The sequence below is a fragment of the Haliotis rubra genome, unplaced genomic scaffold (assembly GCF_003918875.1).
Source record: "Haliotis rubra isolate DU_JTF1 unplaced genomic scaffold, ASM391887v1 Scf614, whole genome shotgun sequence".
Taxonomy (NCBI): Eukaryota; Metazoa; Mollusca; class Gastropoda; order Lepetellida; family Haliotidae; genus Haliotis; species Haliotis rubra.
In genome coordinates, this window is record NW_025767318.1 from 627,238 (window position 1) to 643,978 (window position 16,741).

The window sequence follows — 16,741 nt, forward strand, 5'->3', positions numbered from 1 at the left end:
CCTGCCCGGAGGGGGGTTTATGATAAGAGGGCTACACCGAATGATTGCTGAATACATTAAACAGACAAAGGGGATAGAATGTCGGTGCACTTTGGATATATATTGAAACAATTATGTTGTTTGAATATATGAAGTTTTACAAAAACATACTGAAATGGTTTAATCTATGACAAACGTAACTATACTATTACAAATGCATCAATAAGTTTAATGTCTATTAGATATCCAAAATGATAAGCAATATGATTAAAAAAACTCCTGTCTATATGAAACTTTGACATAGTGATCTCTTGGTAGTGATTGAGGTGTACCCAATACAGGATCAGTAACCAGAGAGACTGACACCACACTTAGGGCCATGGAGACTTGCTGTACCTCTGTTCTACATGGTTCCAGAGCAGGATTTACACCATCCCTTTAGACGATGGTGACTACTGACAAGAGTTAGCCAGATATTATAACATATATCTGTTCTGCCATTGACATACTGGTAGATATATACTTTGAATGACGTGGGCTCACTCTCTGAGGGGGACAATACTTTTTTCCCTTCTTCACACTATAGTCCGTTTGGCTCAAAATCGGACCGATGAATTGCAATGTAACTCGAAAACTAATAAACATATAGTACTCAATGAAACGCTGATCATAATCAAAACATCATACCAACTCTGTGATTTATTTGCAGAATTTTTGTCCTAAAAATTCAAAACTTGTTTAACAAACTATCATTAAAATATTGACACAATTTACTGTTTGTTACGAGGGAGGAGTGCAGAGAAAGGGACAGCCAGGTGTTCGAGAAGCACGTTCACAGACAAAGTTAATTTTTCATTAACCTGTGCTGTGCCGTCTCCATCCGTTCTCGAACACCTGGCTGTCCCTTTCTCTGCACTCCTCCCTCGTAACAAATGGTGAACTGTGTCAATATTTTAATGATAGATTGTTAAATAACTTTTTTATTTTTAGGACAAAAATTCTGCAAAAACCTCACAGAGTTGGTATGATGTTTTGATTATGATCAGCGTTCATTGAGTATTTTATGTTTATTAGTTTTCGAGTTAGATTGCAATTCATCGGTCCGATTTTGAGCCAAACGGACTATAATTCAAGGGCACACACCACTAGCAATCTGAGCTGAACCTACCATTTTGTAAAGATTTATATTTGTGTACCAACATTTGAGTAATTAAAAGGCAAGTAATATAATAAATATTATTAATAAGATCTTTATGTCCGAAAGGTTGAAGTGCTGTGATAGAGAAAACTGAACACAGGCAACACTGCAAGACATGCTAAATTGTGATTCAGAATTCAGGATCCTCACTTCACCTTCCAAACTGCTGTCGCCCTCCACATTCGACAAGGATTGATCCACGTGTGGCATTCTGAACCTTACCACATGTACTGGAATTCATGTGGGTTTTAAAGGCACTATATCACATCACACTTTTCTAGAAATTAATAATGCATTTCTCTCAATAATACAAACCATCAGCCTTCAGGAAGCTATCATAAAACTTATTCCCAAAACAATTACGTATATAGATTACAATATTAAATTAAAAAGTTCGAATGAATTAATACAACGTTGCATTAAATCGACTCTCGCGCCCTCTACAGGCCGAGCATTATTTCAAGCGAACCCCATAGAGATATGTCCTTTGGAGCCCTCTTTACGAATATCTAACGCACAACTTGTCACTGAAACCACTTCGGCAAACACCAACAACAACGGGTGCGACAGTTTTCGATGTACTGTGGTAGCCATGGCCCTGACAGAGTTGTTCGTATAAACTGTGCGTGTTGTGACCAAGTGCCTATGGAGTGCCTGCGGCGGCGTCCGCGCATTTGTGGGTTGTGTTGCTCTTACAAATGAACATTGTCTGATCAACTTTCAAACCACCCCCTCCCAAATCCGAGCGCTGATGGTTGACCGAAATGGCGATGATTAGTGACCATAACATGAGTCACATACACGTGGTTCTCTGTGATATGTGTTAGCAGATGGCTGATGATCTGTGAGTCTGATGTGAGGTTTGATTCACCAGCAGCACAATCATGCTGTTGATCACTGGATTGTCTGGTCCAGATTCGATTATTTACAGACCGCCGCCACATAGCTGGAATATTACTGAGTGCAGCGTAAGACTAAACTCACTCACCAGCAGCAGCACAAGTCAGAACCCTGCACCTCTGCAATCTGTCTGCTAAATCACTGTTGACTTCCCCTGTTAAGTTTTCTCGTTACTCTTTTATAATGCATGGAAGCGTATTAGGACTACAGTCTAACTGTTCGATATCCTCTACATTGGTGATACGTTCCTCACGTAGAAAATACTTCCTTCAACGCAGATGCCAGTGAGTGAGTTTAGTTTTACGCCGCACTCAGCAATATTCCAGCTATATGGTGGCGGTCTGTAGATAATCGAGTTTTGACCAGACAATCCAATGATCAACAGCATGAGCATCGATCTACGCAACTGGGAACCGATGACATGTGTCAACCAAGTCAGCGAGCCTGACCATCCAATCCCATTAGTCGCCTCTTACGACAAGCATGGGTTACTGAAGATCAACATGCAGATTGCAGAATCATCTGAATAGGAGAGTTTCATCCACAGAGCTGATACGCTCATCGGTAAGTATCTTTTACGTAAATGTTAAAAATATTTTGACAGTAGCATTATTAGGTTAATAACAAGCATTGTCAATAAAGGTGACATAATCCCCGCCGCAAATTATCAAATTAAACTTATAAAGTAATGAAAGTTTAAGATGAAGCTAAATGTCAACAAAAACATCACCAGCCAACCTCTCTTGATATCTTGCTCTTTAGTTGTTCAAACACACACATATTTTCAAGACTGACTTTGACCTTGACATGAATGTCCTAGTGTATGAAATATGCAAAAATAGTACTAAAGAAATTGCTTATTGTAAAACTTCAAGGGAAGTCTTGAAAGTCTTTGAAGAAAATCCAGTGAACCGTTCTTGAAATATCTATTCAGGTTAAGATGCTGAAATCTTCAAAGTGTCGTCGTGACCCTGAAAATTATGTGAAGGTCACCAAAATTGACTGGGCCTTCCCTAGATGAAGCTTGGTGTCAAATATGAAGAAAATCCAGTGAATATTTTTTTATTACATCTTGCTGACTATCTTAACATGCAATTTAACCTGCTGAAATCTTCAAAGTGTCTCTGTGACCTTGACAATTAAGTGAAGGTCACCACACTTGACTGGACAATGCGTCTTCCCCAGATAAAGCTTGGTGTTTAATATGAAGAAAATCCAGTAAACGATTCTTGAGATAGCTTAACATGCAGGTTTACATGCTGAAATTTCAAAGTGTCACCATGACCTTGAAAATTATGTGAAGGTCACCACAATCGACTGGGCCCTGCGCCTTCCCTATATAAAGCATTGTATTGAATATGAAGAAAATCCAGAGAACGGTTCTTGAGATAGCTTAACATGCAGGTAAAACGTTAAAGTCCCCTTGTGACCTTGAAATGAAGGTCAAGGTCACCAAACCTGTCTTGGGCCTTTCTTATACTGTGATGAACCTAGGTACCAAATATGAGAAGAATCTAGGCTAAGGGTTCTTAAGATATTCCAATTCGTACGTACGTACGGACGGACAGACGGACGGAGCCTAATACTATATCCCCCGCTTCGCGCTAAACGCGCATCGGGGGATAATGACATTAATATGCTTGATGGACATTACCTGTTCGGTAACATATATATGCCCATGATTTCAAGAAGCGTTATCGATTGTGTCCAAAAAATATTCTTCGTAGTTTAGGCATCTCGTCCTCGAACCAGTCAGGATTACGGCCTTGGACGTTAAGATCATCGCCGAAATATCCGATATCAAACTAGGTCCTCTAACAGATGCCCGAACGTTTATTGAAACTTCCCGAACTATTGACTCGGCGGGTATTGAAGGTCCAGTATCTAAGAGGAACATAGTTCTGATGGATTATATGGTATATGTTATCGATGTATTTATGTATCGTTGTGTATCATACCTCGTCTTAACCAATCAGAATGAGACATTCTGAATGGTAGAATTGTAGATAAATAACAGTGCGTGACGTATAGCACAAGGATGTGTGTTTCCAGTCGAGATGTTTATTCCCATTTGCCTTGTGTTTTAAGTTCTTTTATATAATTTATGTAGATGTGAGCTTTAAGAAAGTTGACCCCGGCTCCGTAATGCGTCCCGTCAACGCTGTGGACACCTCTGGTCATGTTGAAGGTATCAAACACAGGTACGTTGTACCTCTCTGCCACCATGGCCATGTGTCGGTTGAATTTCTCGGCGTGTTCATTGTCTACCCCCTTCACAAAGGGTCGACGCCAGATGCCGAACTGATGGAACCCGGACCAGACCAATTTTGGCCACGTCCGGTTCTTCGCGTGATTGACAGTATTGATGACTGCCATGGCATATTTCTCAGTGGTTTGTGTGTTGAAGAACTTCCACAGTCCACAGCCATATAGAATTATGGACCGTCGTTTGTCAAGGAGGTGTTTCACGTCCTTTACCATTGCTGTTATTGAACTAGCGCGTGGGTATGCCCGAAACACTGCCTTGACTGTTCCGTTACAAAGTGTTGGGGTAATGTCTATATACTTGCGGCAGGCTCTGGCAGGGAACACATACATCCCCGCACACATCCTCTTCACGTCTGAAACAGAGGATATCCTTAGGCCACATAAAACAGTATTGTTGTTTCTCATCACTTGTTCAATAAAATATGGGGTGGGCGGGCGAATTATATTTTTACATTTTATTTTATTTTATGCCCCAAACCCCTTAATTTCTGTAGAAATTTACACCTTTTCTCCAATAGAACATCAAAACGTAGAAGTGTGAAACATTCATGCACATTTTGAGAGTTAAAGTTGCATTTTTCTAGTGTAAAAAATCAAAAACAAATCTTAGGGTCGAGTCAAATTTTTGGGTCGGGCGGTAATGAGAATATTTTTTTTATATATGGCCTTAGTAACTGTGCGTTTAACGTTTTACTTTTACGGTATATTCAACAATCTTTACAAATGTGCCCAACAACCAACTAAAGTCTGGTAACTCGGGGTTACTCGCCCCAGTTAGAATAACAGTTAGACGATGTATGATAGTTCTGTTCTGTTTGGGACATACAGGGAGACGAAACTGGATGACAGAATGATAATGTATACAACATAATAACTTTTATAGTCGTGGTGTGGTCAGCCTTGTATGCCCTGCTTTAACGTACAATATGTATACGCGTCAACACTGACTGACGTTGGGCGGATGTCAGGGGATATGACAGGGTTACTTATAGAAACAGTATCAGTCATTTCATCTCCCAAATATATATAGTATGACCAGAAATTATTGAGAATTTTAGGAATATGTTTAATTGATTTCTAGTATAAACAACCTTGACCAGCTATCAAGTGCTTTGCCTCATTCAAGAGACAACTCCGTTAATCCGGTTTCATTAGTTTGTGAAGAGTTATCCCCCTTTGTTTACGTGCTGGCAGACGACATTTTCAGTGATCCTCAGTATGGATGATTTAGAGAAGAGGAAGTTGCTTTTAGAGTATTATAACAAGGACATCAGATCAGCTAAAGTGATTTCAAGTAGAACAGGCATCCCTTTGTCCACTGATTATCGTGTTTTGAAAAATATTGCAAATGGATATGGCATTGAGCACCAAAGAGGCGCAGGTAGGCCCAGAAAATTGACTGTCGGTGACAGGGGGCGGCTTGGTATTCTTGTTTCTAAAAACAAACGAAGGAGTTGAGAAAACTTAAGGCTTGATATGATTGATAGAGGAACTGTGTCTGTCTGTAAGGAGACAATTAGAACTGAGCTGCATGCAATGGGTTGGCCGAAAAGTCGAAGAATTCCACCACCGATCATGAAACCTGAACAAAAGGAGCGAAGGTTGAACTGGTGCTTACAGCATAGAAATTTTAACTGGGACAATGTGATTTTCTCAGATGAAAGTTCTGTGTGGCTTTTTCCTAATACACTGAAATTCTGGACCAAACAAACTGAAAAACTTTGTATCAGCGCCCAAAGTACAGTCCGAAATTTAACGTGTGGGGTGGCATATCTGTGTTAGGGGCAACGCCCCTCTGTGTATTTGAAGGGAATATGAACAGTGAGCGGTACACAGATATTCTCGAGGGACATTTACTTCCATCTGCTCACGTGTTCTATGGAAATGTTTGGATTTTCCAGCAGGACAACGACCCAAAACATCGTTCAAAGCATTCAAAGGCCTGGTTTCGGACCCAAAATATGACATTATTAGATTGGCTATTTCCTAATGACTACATCATCATACCTTGAGGGGCATCAGGCCTGAGTCCGCCATGCAGCTTGTCTCCCTTCAGGATAATGATGAATGCTAGGAACATCTGTCTGACCAGAGAGTCTCCGTAGAAGTGGTATGTTCCACCGCGAAGGAGTTGGCATGCTGTCACGGACGTTAACGTTTCAATCTTACACCTACAAGAAACACTCAGTCGTGAGAGAGAGGGGGAGAGAGAGAGGAGGGGAGGAGGGGCCTGAGAACAGAAATCGTGTTTGTTTGTCACAATGATTTTACAATGATGAGACATGGCATGTCACTTTGCTGTAGTGAGTGAATGAGTATGGTTTACGCCGCTTTTGCAATATTCCAGCAATATCACGTGTGTGTGTGTGTGTGTGTGTGTGTGTGTGTGTGTGTGTGTATGTTGGGGTGGTGGTGACACCTGAAATGGGCTTTATATATTGTAACGATGTGGGGTGTCGAAATCGAGTATTCATCGTGACACGCGGACGCTTAAAGCGTTAAGCTTACCTCACCGCCCTCATGTTCATATTGAGAGTTTTTAAGTGAGTTTGTTCAAAATTGTCTCTGTTCACCCAGCAGAAAATGGGTACCCGATGGGATAAGTAACGTGAGTATTAACCTTTTGGCGCCTCACAGGCAGCGCGAACGCCCCCAACCTCTTAATCACGCTGTTTTCTATAAATCTCTAATTTCAATTTATTCTTTGTTTTTATTTATCAAAAACCTTAATAAACTGATACACTTTCAATTCAAAACAATTTTACATGTAATAGTACATAATTTCGAAATGCAGAATTCCATTTTATTAGTCATTCCAGGAATTTAGATTCAATCGAAGGACTGGTTTCCTTCAATCGGTTCGAGAGGCGTGTTCAGTAACAGTACGGCGAGTGCTGAGCGCTGAGCGTACCTGTCATACCGTCTTACAAAACAAAAGTAGTAATGACGTGCGACCCCACGCGCGCTTATAGACGCTGGCCCGACAGTGGCACTATATAGGACCATATGTCCTCCGTCCGTCACTAGTACTTCGTTTCCTGACATGGTTAGACATGACAAAGAACTTTCATATGAAATGTCATATGCTGGAGATGAGAGTACCCTATTTGCGATGCGAGTACCGATCTCAAATAGACGGAGGTATGGCCATCATGATGATCTTGAAATCAGCTTCAAACGTTTAGCGCTGTGTAAGTGGCCTTATTAAATGAATCTGTGCCTAAAATCAGTGGGTCACAATAAACAAAACCAGGCATTGGTGCTATCGTGACAAGTTCAATTTATGCGTGAGTACATTGCTCAAAGGCGCATATAGGTTTGGTTTGTGCATGTAAAGAATGGATGGCGTGACACTTACCTGCCGTCATGGGGAATCCATGTTGAATACTCAGCTTGTATTTGTGGTCGGAGGTCATAGCAGCCATCACAGACACAGTCTTCAACTGTCCTCATTTGACAGACGTTGCCATAACAACAGGGAGTGGTTCCCCTCGGTTCGCACAGTGCTCGGAACCAGCCGTCTCCAGGGTAGGAGATATTTCCACACCTCTTGTCGGGAAGCTCCAAACTAGCGCTGGAGCTTACACGTAATCTGGAAAGTACTTTGTGCTGAAATATGTCCATTTCATTTTCCTCGCTCTCTGTCAAAGGTCGTGTTTTCCAAGATCCTGACAACATGCCTCGTAGAACACTAGGACACATCTCGGTGACGTTACTGGGATACGTCATTGTGACGTTACTGGGGTACGTCATTGTGACGTTACTGGGACACATGGTGACGTCACTGGGACAGGGCACTAGGAGGCCAGAAGACGCCATGGTGACATTTCTAGAAGCAGTGGGAATTAAGTGTGTTGGTTGTTTAGCCACGTAACACATTGTTATGATGGAGAGTGTCCCTGTTATCATCAGTATGCTCCGCCGGCTTGTCATCTGTGTTTACTCGCTGTTGGCTGCAGATGACAGAAACAGATCTGGATATAAACAAAATAATAGACTGTTCGATGTGTGTTTGATTGGCATTCTAGAAGTTGGTGAGTCAATAATAGTACATACAACTTTATGGATGACAACGTCTAAAGAATGAGGACTATTTTTATGGATATTCAACTTCTTTATTCTGTATAGGCGACGTTTCGACATAGATTCTTATGTCGTTGTCAAGCAAGTTGCCAACCACTTGCTTGACAACGACATTAGAATCTATGTCGAAACGTCGCCTATACAGAATAAAGAAGTTGTATAGCAACTTGCTTGACAACGACATTAGAATCTATGTCGAAACGTCGCCTATGCAGAATACAAAAGTTGTATAACAACTTGCTTGACGACATTAGAATCTATGTCGAAACGTCGCCTATACAGAATAAAGAAGTTGTATAGCAACTTGCTTGACAACGACATTAGAATCTATGTCGAAACGTCGCCTATACAGAATAAAGAAGTTGTATATCCATAAAAAAGTTCTCATTCTTCATCTGCCCAACTTCTAGAATGCCAATCATAGAGAACTTCTTGGTTTTTGTTTTGCATAGAACGACATATCGCTTTATAACGATGTAAGAATCTACACCAAAACGTCGCTCTATGCAATACACAAGAGGTTGTCATCCATAATGAAAGTTTCAGTTATAATGTAAGCTTCAGTTATAATGTAAGTTTCAGTTATAATGTAAGTTTCAGTTATAATGTAAGTTTCAGTTATAATGTAAGTTTCAGTTATAATAATGTAAGTTTCAGTTATAATGTAAGTTATAATGTAAGTTTCAGTTATAATGTAAGTTATAATGTAAGTTTCAGTTATAAAGTAAGTTTCAGTTATAAAGTAAGTTTCAGTTATAATGTAAGTTTCAGTTATAATGTAAGTTATAATGTAAGTTATAATGTAAGTTTCAGTTATAATGTAAGTTTCAGTTATAAAGTAAGTTTCAGTTATAATGTAAGTTTCAGTTATAATGTAAGTTATAATGTAAGTTTCAGTTATAATGTAAGTTTCAGTTATAATGTAAGTTTCAGTTATAAGTAAGTTTCAGTTATAATGTTTCAGTTATAATGTAAGTTTCAGTTATAATAATGTAAGTTTCAGTTATAATGTAAGTTATAATGTAAGTTTCAGTTATAATGTAAGTTATAATGTAAGTTTCCAGTTATAAAGTAAGTTTCCAGTTATAAAGTATAAAGTTTCAGTTATAAAGTAAGTTTCAGTTATAATGTAAGTTTCAGTTATAATGTAAGTTTCAGTTATAAAGTAAGTTTCAGTTATAATGTAAGTTTCAGTTATAATGTAAGTTTCAGTTATAATGTAAGTTATAATGTAAGTTTCAGTTATAATGTAAGTTTCAGTTATAAAGTAAGTTTCAGTTATAAAGTAAGTTTCAGTTATAATGTAAGTTATAATGTAAGTTTCAGTTATAAAGTAAGTTTCAGTTATAATGTAAGTTTCAGTTATAATGTAAGTTTCAGTTATAATGTAAGCTTCAGTTATAATAGAAGCAATAAAACCCTTTCCACATTCATAAGTAATATCGGCCAAAAGTAGAGACGATTTTACAATTGTGACTATATCATGAGCAGATATTTGTTTCAGCAGTATTACCGCTGTATGATGTTGTTTGTAAACAAATCGGATCTGAACCAGACAATCCAGTGATTGTCACCAAGCGATACAATGACAGAGCATGTGGTTATGAATCATAATACCACAATACCAGATGATCGCGAATAGGGGAGCGTATTCTGCCCCACCGGTGGCACCTGTCATGAACAAAGTCTAGTCAGGGAATAAAATAAGGTAGGATCCCTACACCTTGTTCAAGTGAGTGAGTGAGTTGGGTTTTACGCCGCTTGATGAAATATTCCAGCAATATCACGGCGGGGGACACCAGAAATGGGCTTCATTCATTGTACCCATGTGGGGAATCGAACTCGGGCCTTCGGCTTGACGAACGAACGCCTTAACCACTAGGCTACCCCCAACCCACCCACCCACCGACCCCACCCCATCCCCGTGTGGGGTATCCATATCAAATGTGGTATCTCAGTATAATTCAGTACTGTTTGACGACGACTATGTTGTGATCTAGGTCTCAAGAGAGTCTTGACATGTCAGATTCATTACTGTCAGCACCACCCCGCACAGATGGTTGTCAGTGCAGGTACACTGAACACGTAAGGTGCAAACACATCTATGAAATGTAATCGATATATTCAAAGTTACCACCACACATTCTTACGTCTTTAAGTTTATTTACTAGCCTAGTGATGAAATTAGACCATTGCTACGTAAAACACAGAAATAAAACAAAACACAAGACACAGGACACTTACTCCGAGAGTACTTGATGGGGAGGTGCTCTAGTGTATAGAGGATGTCGGTGGCTGCATCTGACCATCTGTGAAGTGCGTGATTTGTGGTTGTTTCTGGTAATGTCCAATCAATACATGGCTTACACTGGTTCCTGTTACATTCACGTATTGGCCACGCCCCCGCATCTCGAACAATGACAAGACGACGGGTCACCTGGTCTCCAAGCTCGCCACACAACACACACGACCATGCGGTTTACATAGGGATAGGCTTTGTCAGCTGAACATGCAACAAAAGCCATTCATTGTTTCCTGTACGATGTCCCCTCAGCCTTTGATAATAACGTTGTTTGTACCTATTTTGTTGTAAAGGTAGAACATATGGGGTTTCCAAAACGTGGAATCATAGAGAGTGCATTTAAATTGAGTTCCGGACGTTTCCATCCCTGGTTATTTTACGTGAACCGTGGGCATCTTGAATAGACTACTATTACATAGACTTTAAAGGTCACATGCAACGTAAAACACAACTTTGCAGATTCTGATACCTTCGGTATGGACTTACCGAAACAAAGCGTCAAAATGCAAATTCAACTTATAAAGTTGAAAAATAACGCGATGAAAAAACGCGCGAAATCGGAGTTCAAACGTTTCACTAATTTTCCCCAGACTTTTCTGGGGAATACGGGTTTCAACAGCTGGGCTGCGCTCACAGCACGTGCGCAGTGAAATAGGTTCGCGCAACTTGGAAGCGGGCTGTCTGGTAAAATACTCGGTGAAGGCTTTGGTGTGAGCCTATTTTCATAATGTTTTGTTGATATCCTCACAGGCGCGAGCTTTTATATGTTATGACAGTAAATAAACTGTTTATATAATTTCATTTGTCTATTTCACCACACGTTCTTCTTACCGAGTCACTTTCTCAGGTCGATACTTAAAAGCAATGTCATTATTTAGCGTTGACACAATTTCTAACTGTGATATAGATATGTCGCTGTCACAGACAAAACTCAATGTCTTGTTTTATTGACACCTGTGTGTCTGCCTGCCTGTCTGCTAATGACAATATTCAATACACAACTGCTATCACTGACCACATGCAATTTGAACTTAACACCAATCAGGCTATACACCATAAACAAAATGCATTGATTTATGACCCGAGTTCTGTCTCTGTCACATTATGTAATTACACAGACAGGCAGGTGTGATACTTGAACACATGACATGTTATGATGTCTGTTGATTGCAAAATGTTATACACAAAAAATGAGCATGTATTTACAAAACCCAACATCTCTATATATACACACACAATGAGCCGTGAAGGCGGCATCTGCTAATGAACCAGCCGTTACACTTGAGTGCACACTCACCCGCTCTGACTGGGTTCGGTATCCCGGCTGCTTCTGTTTCGAGGGAGGTAAAACCCAAGTACAAAATATTGCACTTTTGATTTGCGATTATACGCTTGTAATTTTGTTTATTTGTTTTTCATAATCAGCAATGCATAGTATATGTCATGAAGAAGTGATAATTGTGTTTTAATTATGTTTGATTTTTGGTTGCATGTTTTCACTAACACTTACAAGAAAACAAACCGTATGAGAATCGAGTATACATCACGTACAGCGCTGTACTTTTCTTCACTGCCGTCCGTGTGACAGCAAACATGCCGAGACTCACGGCAGAGCAGACAGAAGAAGAGTGACTGGAACGTTGCAACGTAGGGCCATGTTGCAGGAATTATGGGATGTGCGAAGTGCACTATCACCGCGGACTGGTCACCCGTGATCGACAAATTGGCTGACCGGCAGACAGGCCTAGAACCGGAAGGCCCAGGTTTACGGGAAGTTCGCCATTTCCGGATGCTTCCCCTAACGTACAGATTGATCACTGTGACGTCATCAACCGAAAACAGCCTTGGTCATCCAATCAGCAGAGGGACATTTTCCTGACGGCTCCGTCCACATAGTCTCGAGCCTATCAGCTGTTCAAAAACATAACCTTGACGCTTGGACATCGACGTTCATCAGTGGCAAAATCAAATTGGTGATGGACAGTCTTCAGCGATGAAAGCAGGTTTCAGCTTAACGAACATGGTGGAAGTGTCCATTTTGTGGCATAATAGAGTCTGTAAGTAGGTCACGGCACTTCGCGAGACCTTAGTACTTCCGGTGACAAACAACGTTTCATACCTTTTCGAATGGTCTCACGGTTGTCAGCTGACCGTAAGATACAGATAATCAGGAATAACAACTTTCCGATCTAACCATCCCTAAATTACCCAACTATTACGACTGTCAACAGCTGTGACAGCCAAGCATGGTTGTACACTGGTTCTTGAATATACGCTTGCCACCGGAAATCTGGTACCGGAAGTAAGCTGGGCCCCGTCTCTCATATCACAAGTTGGTGCGCGCAAAGGGAACCGGGAACCAGCCTAGCGTCTCGCGAGACTTACAGGCCCTATGAACGTACGTCACGTTGTTGTGTTCCGGAGGTGGAGCATGGGATGTGGGTTTGATAGTTTGGCGTCAGGATGACCGATCTGGATGTTATTAATAGAAATGTGATATCTTTCTTGATTAAAATTGATCAGATTTTGAGGCCTGTTATACTGCCATTTATCTCGCCCCTTTAACACGATATTGATTCATCGTGAAATATGGCACGCTTCTATTTGCCTACAACCTTTTGACAATTGCATTATGTAACAAGATATGTTCATTGAGTTAGTGAGTTAAAATTTAACGTCGCGTCGAAATTGCTTCAGCCATATAGCAACAGATTATTTTATTCCATATGAGCAGAGCTCCATGTATATTGCATCTTACAATACTAGTTCTGTAATACAACACATTCAAGAATCAGTATTAGATGGGACAACTCCAACACGATATGTGCAATGTCTAAACTGAAATGCCAACGTCCCTATTTTGTCTGAAACAATATCTGAAATATTTTGCTAAAGATTCGAACGTTTTCGTTTCTTATCAAACGACTTCAGATTTTTGTAATCATGGATTTTCTTCAGGGAACTTGTATTCGGGTTGACATGTACCCTCATGTACAGTGCCACAGTGTAGCATTTCTTTCGACTGCGTATTCAAACCGCTCGGATTCTTTTGCTATAAAATTATTTCTGTGAATCCAAGGTGACATTTTATGCCTGTTCGGGGTTGTAAGTGTGTTTGATTGCTTAACTGGAAAGCCGTATTAATTAATGCGATATACACTAAACGCCAAAAGAAACGTTACCCCCTTCCTTAATGACGGAGTAACTATCTTCAGCTGGCGTTGTGTTGCCGTTCCTATGTTGTCCTGGGCGTCAGTACACCCTACAACAGTTACCTACTCGTATTGCCGTTCTATGTTGTCCTGGGCGTCAGTAGACCCTACACAGTTACCTATCGTATTGCCGTTCTATGTTGTCCTGGGCGTCAGTGGACCTTCAACAGTTACCTACTCGTATTGCCATTCCATGCTGTCCTGGGCGTCAGTAGACCCTACACGAGTTACCTACTCGTATTGCCGTTCTATGTTGCCCTGGGCGTCAGTGGACACTACAACAGTTACCTACTCGTATTGCCGTTCTATGTTGTCCTGGGCGTCAGTAGACCCTACAACAGTTACCTACTCGTATTGCCGTTCTATGTTGTCCTGGGCGTCAGTGGACACTACAACAGTTACCTACTTGTTTTGCCGTTCCATGTTGTCCTGGGCGTCAGTAGACCCTACAACAGTTACCTACTCGTATTGCCGTTCTATGTTGCCCTGGGCATCAGTGGACACTACAACAGTTACCTACTCGTATTGCGTTCCCGTTCCATTTGCCCTGGGCGTCAGTGGACACTACAACAGTTACCTACTCGTATTGCCGTTCCATGCTGTCCTGGGCGTCAGTGGACCCTACACAGTTACCTACTCGTATTGCCGTTCTATGTTGCCCTGGGCGTCAGTGGACCCTACAACAGTTACCTACTCGTATTGCCGTTCTATGTTGTCCTGGCGTCAGTAGACCCTACACAGTTACCTACTTGTATTGCCGCCCATGCTGTCCCTGGGCGTCAGTAGACCCTACACAGTTACCTACTCGTATTGCCGTTCCATGTTGCCCTGGGCGTCAGTGGGACGCTACAACAGTTACCTACTTGTATTGCCGTTCCATGTTGTCCTGGGCGTCAGTAGACCTTACACAGTTACCTACTCGTATTGCCGTTCTATGCTGTCCTGGGCGTCAGTAGACCCTACAACAGTTACCTACTCGTATTGCCGTTCTATGTTATTCTGGGCGTCAGTGGACCCTACAACAGTTACCTACTCGTATTGCCGTTCCATGCTGTCCTGGGCGTCAGTAGACCCTACACAGTTACCTACTCGTATTGCCGTTCCATGTTGCCCTGGGCGTCAGTGGACGCTACAACAGTTACCTACTTGTATTGCCGTTCCATGTTGCCCTGGGCGTCAGTAGACCCTACAACAGTTACCTACTCGTATTGCCGTTCTATATGTTGTCCTGGGCGTCAGTGGACACTACAACAGTTACCTACTCGTATTGCCGTTCCATGCTGTCCTGGGCGTCAGTAGACCTTCAACAGTTACCTACTCGTATTGCCGTTCTATGTTGTCCTGGGCGTCAGTGGACCCTACAACAGTTACCTACTCGTATTGCCGTTCTATGTTGTCCTGGGCGTCAGTGGACCCTACAACAGTTACCTACTCGTATTGCCGTTCTATGTTGTCCTGGGCGTCAGTGGACCCTACAACAGTTACCTACTCGTATTGCCGTTCCATGTTGTCCTGGGCGTCAGTGGACCCTACAACAGTTACCTACTCCTATTGCCGTTCTATGTTGTCCTGGGCGTCCAGTGGACCCTACAACAGTTACTTACTCACATTGCCGTTTACACATTTATCAATGTGTAGTTGGCGGCCATTATGTCGACTTTCAGTTAGTCAAAGAATAATTAAAGAAACATATGGTATACTCACATAGGTTTACTTTGCCTCAGTCTACCTCTCTTGCTACAACTTTAACATTACGGCATAGAGCACTCGGTTCCATAGCGGGAAGCTGAGTTTGTATCAAGACTAAACTACCCAGGTAACGTAAACGAGATCCGCCACTTCTAGCGTTGTAACGTTCAAAGACTGATAACCGCCTATACAAATGGCTTCAAGCTGACAAAGGAAGTTGTATTCCTCTATTGTAGAGTAGCGCCACCTCGCGTCCCTCGTGACTGTCGGCGGATATTGAATGAGTACAAACATCAAAGATCGTTACTGACTACAAGTGTGACCTGTTTTCATGGACAGACATTTTTATCGTGTCCTGGTGGGGCATTGTCACCCACAAATTTCTTTTGTTTCAGCCACAACTGAAATCTCTCGCTGCGCCGCATAACGCCCCGAACACGCACTGTAACACTTATGTTTATATAAGGTTTTACCAATACAACAACCCCACCATTCGTGTGTGTATATTGATATATGTAATTGGTTGTATGGTAAACACTTCGCAGCTGGCAATAATATCTTGATGTATTACCTTAGATCAATACGTCTCTGACTGTACAGTGTTTGTTGATTTCAGATGATTTCTGAGAACCCTGAAAACGCCTAACGGTGGAATCACCTCGGGACAACGAATTCTGTGAATTTACATCTCATAACAACTTCTGTATTCTTTGTTTGTTTGATGTTTAACGCCGCACTCAGCAATATCACAAGTATATGACTGAGGTCTGTAAATAATCGAGTCTGAACCAGACAATCCAGTGATCAACAGCATGAGCATCGATCTGCGCAATTGGGAACCGATGACATGGGTCAACCAAGTCAGCGAGCCTGACCACCGATCCCGTTAGTCGCCTCTTACGACAAGCATGGGTTACTGAAAATCAATTCCAGATCTTCACGGGTTGTGAACCCTTTTCTTAACGGAGATAATAATAATAATAGCATGCTTGTAATGCCCTGTTTTCCATGTAAAAACATGCTCAAAGCGCAAGACATAGAAGTATTTTCAAAACAGACACTAAGAGAAAAGTATTAGAGATACATGGAAACAATTCAATGAATTATCGT

At 41.3% G+C, this 16,741-nt stretch overlaps 1 protein-coding gene across 3 annotated transcripts; it reads right to left on the reverse strand.

Annotated features, from left to right (window-relative positions):
• Positions 1 to 4,122: 4,122 nt before the first annotated feature.
• Positions 4,123 to 15,789, reverse strand: LOC124255968. Of its 3 annotated transcripts, none has more exons than XM_046689918.1 (4): positions 15,647 to 15,789; positions 7,704 to 8,298; positions 6,353 to 6,516; positions 4,123 to 4,698 (listed from the first exon to the last, which is right to left on the reverse strand). In XM_046689918.1, the coding sequence occupies exons 2-4, from the start codon at positions 8,276 to 8,278 to the stop codon at positions 4,139 to 4,141; spliced, it is 1,299 nt and encodes a 432-aa protein (XP_046545874.1). In that variant the 5' UTR covers positions 8,279 to 8,298; positions 15,647 to 15,789; the 3' UTR covers positions 4,123 to 4,138. The 3 variants fall into 3 exon arrangements, with proteins under 3 accessions (XP_046545874.1, XP_046545873.1, XP_046545872.1); XM_046689917.1 differs by lacking the exon at positions 15,647 to 15,789 and adding an exon at positions 10,673 to 10,768; XM_046689916.1 differs by lacking the exon at positions 15,647 to 15,789 and adding an exon at positions 10,673 to 10,764 and having other exon boundaries at positions 7,704 to 8,319.
• Between the last annotated feature and the right edge of the window lie 952 nt (positions 15,790 to 16,741).